General features: G+C 40.8%; 1 protein-coding gene across 1 annotated transcript in view; it reads left to right on the top strand.

The window, feature by feature from the left end:
* The window catches only part of LOC142196965 (vomeronasal type-2 receptor 26-like), a 30,464-nt gene continuing 24,464 nt past the window's right edge, over positions 1-6,000 (top strand). The window contains exons 1-3 of the mRNA XM_075266936.1: positions 1-33; positions 716-780; positions 1,895-2,022. Of these exons, the coding sequence (XP_075123037.1) occupies positions 1-33; positions 716-780; positions 1,895-2,022 (226 nt within the window). The remainder of the gene's footprint in view (positions 34-715; positions 781-1,894; positions 2,023-6,000) is intronic.

Raw genomic sequence — 6,000 nt, 5'->3', positions numbered from 1 at the left:
ATGTGGATTACCAAACGCAGACGTGAACTCAGGGTAAGACTCCCCAGTATAGCCCTCAGGCCTCAGTTCCTAATTCGACCTGTGAAGGGAGAATAGAGGTAACGTCTTCCTGTCCTAAAAACTACTTTATATACACTGCTAAAAAATAAAATAAAGGAAATACTCCAATATCACCTCCTAGATCTGAAGGAATGAAATATTCTTATTGAATACTTTGTTCTGTACAAAGTTGAATGTGATGACAACAAAATCTCACAAAAATCATCAATGGAAATCAAATTTATTAACCAATGGAGGCCTGGATTTGGAGTCACCCCAGAATTAAAGTGGAAAAACCCACTACAAGCTGATCCAACTGTGATGTAATGTCCTTAAAACATGTCAGTATGAGGCTGAGTAGTGTAGGCTGGGGAACGGGTTCAATGTCTTCATCTTGCAGGAACTGCTGACACACTCCATCCACATGAGGTCTGGCATTGTCCTGCATTAGGAGGAACCCAGGTCCATCCTCACCAATACATGGTCTCACAAGGTGTCTGAGAATCTCATCTTGGTACCTAATGGCAGTCAGGCTACCTCTGGTGAGCACATGGAGGGCTGTGAGGTCCTCCAAATGCCACCCCACACCAGTGTTGGGCTGTGAGTACAACTCTCATCTGTGGACGTCATGTCCTCATACCATCCTCATGGAGTCGGTTTCTAACTGTTTATGCAGACACAGGCACATTTGTGCCGGGCTCTGGCCGTGCTCCTCCTGTTCCTCCTTGCACAAAGGCAGAGGTAGCGGTTCTGCTGTTGGGTTGTTGCCCTCCTATGGCCCCCTCCATGTCTCCTGGTGTACTGGTCTGTCTCCTGGTAGCGCCTCCAGCCTCTGGACACTGCGCTGAAAGACACAGCAAACCTTCTTGCCACAGCCTGCATTGATGTGCCATCCTGGATGAGCTGCACTACCTGAGCCACTTGTGTGGGTTGTAGAGTCCATCTCCTGCTACCACGAGTGTGAAAGCACAACCAGCATTCAAAAGTGACCAAAACACCAGCAAGAAAGCATTAGTACTGAGATGTGGTCTGTGGTCCCCACCTGCAGAATTACTCCTATATTGAGTGTCTCCATAATTGCCAATAATTTCCATCTGTGGTACTGAATGGGGCTAGCACTACTAGGGAAACGGGGTAGGTAAGCTGTCCCTATCGCTACGACGGCTGACTAGGCCCTGCCTGAGGGTGTTCAGCTCAAGAAACCGTACAACTCCAACTAAACTCTCCTTCAACTTCAAGACTGGGCCAAGAATCCTAGCTGGTAACCATGAAAGCCAGCGAGGACTGAAGCCAGCAGTCAGGCTGTTACAAACCCCAGAAAGACCTAATAGGTTGACGACAATTACACACACCTGAAGCTCGCATCCACCGAGACACAAAGCAAGCTCATGTGGGCATGCACGCGCATACACTACGCATGCGCAGTCGGCTCTGGCTAGGCCGGATGCCTAGGCAGAGTGAATTCCACCCAGAAGAAGACACGGAGACCCTGCGCCGGGAGAAGACTTCAAGCAGAATCCAGCCCGACCGTCACTTGTGGACTTGGTATGTATGAGTTTATCGAATTTTGCGTACCCCTGAAACGAGCATTTCCCCCCATAGACTATAATGGGGTTCGAAATCCGTTCGAACAGTCGAACAGTGTGCGGCTGTTCGAATCGGATTTCGAACTTCAGACATTTTGGTGTTCGCTCATCTCTATTACTTAAGAATTCCCTTTATTTGCTTGTATTATGTTGTAAAGTTCTTTCTCATACAGTAGAAGGGATAACTCTAGTAACACAGATAAACTCAGTTATTTGTTTTATTTCTTTTTTAATAGATTTCTCTTTCACATAATAACTATTTCTTGCAGATTGTATCATCATGAGATCTTCCCAAATAGCCGCCTGTATGTGCGAAGACAAGATAAAAGGAAGGGATCCGAAGATCAGAGCTCGACCTCCAGAGGATTCCAGACCGGCTGCGTCTTCATCGTAACAAGTAAGTGACAAGACAAGACACAAGCTTCATGTACTAACAAGCAGGGAGGGGAAGGAATGATGTGATGTGTCCTCAGCCCTGTGACATCTCCATACAATTCACTGAGCTGTGTATATACAGTATATGTGTGTGTAGTGTGAGGTTGTGTATGTACAGTATATGTGTGTGTAGTGTGAGGTTGTGTATGTACAGTATATATGTGTGTAGTGTGAGGTTGTGTATGTACAGTATATACAGTCCTATGAAAAAGTTTGGGCACCCCTATTAATCTTAATCATTTTTTGTTCTAAATATTTTGGTGTTTGCAACAGCCATTTCAGTTTGATATATCTAATAACTGATGGACACAGTAATATTTCAGGATTGAAATGAGGTTTATTGTACTAACAGAAAATGTGCAATATGCATTAAAACCAAAATTTGACCGGTGCAAAAGTATGGGCACCTCAACAGAAAAGTGACATTAATATTTATAAGTGATATTAATAATAAGTATGGGCACCCTTATCATTTTATTGATTTGAATTCCCCTAACTACTTTTTACTGACTTACTGAAGCACAAAATTGGTTTTCTAACCTCAGTGAGCTTTGAACTTCATAGCCAGATGTATCCAATCATAAGAAAAGGTATTTAAGGTGGCCAATTGCAAGTTGTTCTACTATTTGAATCTCCTCTGAAGAGTGGCATCATGGGCTACTCAAAACAACTCTCAAATGATCTGAAAACAAAGATTGTTCAACATAGTTGTTCAGGGGAAGGATACAAAAAGTTGTCTCAGAGATTTAACCTGTCAGTTTCCACTGTGAGGAACATAGTAAGGAAATGGAAGACCACAGGGACAGTTCTTGTTAAGCCCAGAAGTGGCAGGCCAAGAAAAATATCAGAAAGGCAGAGAAGAAGAATGGTGAGAACAGTCAAGGACAATCCACAGACCACCTCCAAAGAGCTGCAGCATCATCTTGCTGCAGATGGTGTCACTGTGCATCGGTCAACTATACAGCGCACTTTGCACAAATAGAAGCTGTATGGGAGAGTGATGAGAAAGAAGCCGTTTCTGCACGTACGCCACAAATAGAGTTGCCTGAGGTATGCAAAAGCACATTTGGACAAGGCAGCTTCATTTTGGAAACAAAAATTGAGTTGTTTGGTTATAAAAAAAGGCGTTATGCATGGCGTCCAAAAAGAAACAGCATTCCAAGAAAAACACATGCTACCCACTGTAAAATTTGGTGGAGGTTCCATCATGCTTTGGGGCTGTGTGGCCAATGCCGGCATCGGGAATCTTGTTAAAGTTGAGAGTCGCATGGATTCCACTCAGTATCAGCAGATTCTTGAGAATAATGTTCAAGAATCAGTGACGAAGTTGAAGTTACGCCGGGGATGGATATTTCAGCAAGACAATGATCCAAAACACCGCTCCAAATCCTCAGGCATTCATGCAGAGGAACAATTACAATGTTCTGGAATGGCCATCCCAGTCCCCAGACCTGAATATCATTGAACATCTGTGGGATGATTTGAAGCGGGCTGTCCATGCTCGGCGACCATCTAACTTAACTGAACTTGAATTGTTTGTCCAAAATACCTTCATCCAGGATCCAGGAACTGATTAAAAGCTACAGGAAGCGACTAGAGGCTGTTATCTTTGCAAAAGGAGGATCATTTTTCTGTTGAGGTGCCCATACTTTTGCACCGGTCAAATTTTGGTTTAATGCATATTGCACATTTTCTGTTAGTACAATAAACCTCATTTCAATCCTGAAATATTACTGTGTCCATCAGTTATTAGACATATCAAACTGAAATGGCTGTTATAAACACCAAAATATTTAGAACTAAAAATGATTAAGATTAATAGGGGTGCCCAAACATTTTCATAGGACTGTATGTGTGTAGTGTGATGTTGTGTATATACAGTATATATGTGTGTAGTGTGAAGTTGTGTATATACAGTATATATGTGTGTAGTGTGAGGTTGTGTATGTACAGTATATATGTGTGTAGTGTGTGGTTGTGTATGTGCAGCATATATGTGTGTAGTGTGAAGTTGTGTATATACAGTATATATGTGTGTAGTGTGAGGTTGTGTATGTACAGTATATATGTGTGTAGTGTGAGGTTGTGTATGTACAGTATATATGTGTGTAGTGTGAGGTTGTGTATGTACAGTATATATGTGTGTAGTGTGAGGTTGTGTATGTACAGTATATATGTGTGTAGTGTGAGGTTGTGTATGTGCAGTATATATGTGTGTAGTGTGAGGTTGTGTATGTACAGTATATATGTGTAGTGTGAGGTTGTGTACGTACAGTATATATGTGTGTAGTGTGAGGTTGTGTATGTACAGTATATATGTGTGTAGTGTGAGGTTGTGTATGTACAGTATATATGTGTGTAGTGTGAGGTTGTGTATGTACAGTATATATGTGTGTAGTGTGAGGTTGTGTATGTACAGTATATATGTGTGTAGTGTGAGGTTGTGTATGTACAGTATATATGTGTAGTGTGAGGTTGTGTACGTACAGTATATATGTGTGTAGTGTGAGGTTGTGTATGTACAGTATATATGTGTGTAGTGTGAGGTTGTGTATGTACAGTATATATGTGTAGTGTGAGGTTGTGTATATACAGTATATATGTGTGTAGTGTGAGGTTGTGTATGTGCAGTATATATGTGTGTAGTGTGAGGTTGTGTATGTACAGTATATATGTGTGTAGTGTGAGGTTGTGTATGTGCAGTATATATGTGTGTAGTGTGAGGTTGTGTATGTACAGTATATATGTGTGTAGTGTGAGGTTGTGTATGTGCAGTATATATGTGTGTAATGTGAGGTTGTGTATGTACAGTATATATGTGTGTAGTGTGTGGTTGTGTATGTGCAGTATATATGTGTGTAGTGTGAGGTTGTGTATGTACAGTATATATGTGTGTAGTGTGAGGTTGTGTATGTGCAGTATATATGTGTGTAATGTGAGGTTGTGTATGTACAGTATATATGTGTGTAGTGTGTGGTTGTGTATGTGCAGTATATATGTGTGTAGTGTGAAGTTGTGTATGTACAGTATATATGTGTAGTGTGAGGTTGTGTACGTACAGTATATATGTGTGTAGTGTGAGGTTGTGTATGTACAGTATATATGTGTGTAGTGTGAGGTTGTGTATGTACAGTATATATGTGTGTAGTGTGAGGTTGTGTATGTACAGTATATATGTGTGTAGTGTGAGGTTGTGTATGTGCAGTATATATGTGTGTAGTGTGAGGTTGTGTATGTACAGTATATATGTGTAGTGTGAGGTTGTGTACGTACAGTATATATGTGTGTAGTGTGAGGTTGTGTATGTACAGTATATATGTGTGTAGTGTGAGGTTGTGTATGTACAGTATATATGTGTGTAGTGTGAGGTTGTGTATGTACAGTATATATGTGTGTAGTGTGAGGTTGTGTATGTACAGTATATATGTGTGTAGTGTGAGGTTGTGTATGTACAGTATATATGTGTAGTGTGAGGTTGTGTACGTACAGTATATATGTGTGTAGTGTGAGGTTGTGTATGTACAGTATATATGTGTGTAGTGTGAGGTTGTGTATGTACAGTATATATGTGTAGTGTGAGGTTGTGTATATACAGTATATATGTGTGTAATGTGAGGTTGTGTATGTACAGTATATATGTGTAGTGTGAGGTTGTGTATATACAGTATATATGTGTGTAGTGTGAGGTTGTGTATGTTCAGTATATATGTGTGTAGTGTGAGGTTGTGTATGTACAGTATATATGTGTGTAGTGTGAGGTTGTGTATGTACAGTATATATGTGTGTAGTGTGAGGTTGTGTATGTACAGTATATATGTGTGTAGTGTGAGGTTGTGTATGTACAGTATATATGTGTGTAGTGTGAGGTTGTGTACGTACAGTATATATGTGTGTAGTGTGAGGTTGTGTATGTACAGTATATATGTGTGTAGTGTGAGGT

This window comes from Leptodactylus fuscus, chromosome 3 (genome assembly GCF_031893055.1).
Source record: "Leptodactylus fuscus isolate aLepFus1 chromosome 3, aLepFus1.hap2, whole genome shotgun sequence".
Lineage (NCBI taxonomy): Eukaryota > Metazoa > Chordata > Amphibia > Anura > Leptodactylidae > Leptodactylus > Leptodactylus fuscus.
The sequence above is the reverse complement of the archived record's forward strand: the minus strand, read 5'-3'. Positions and strand labels throughout refer to the sequence as shown.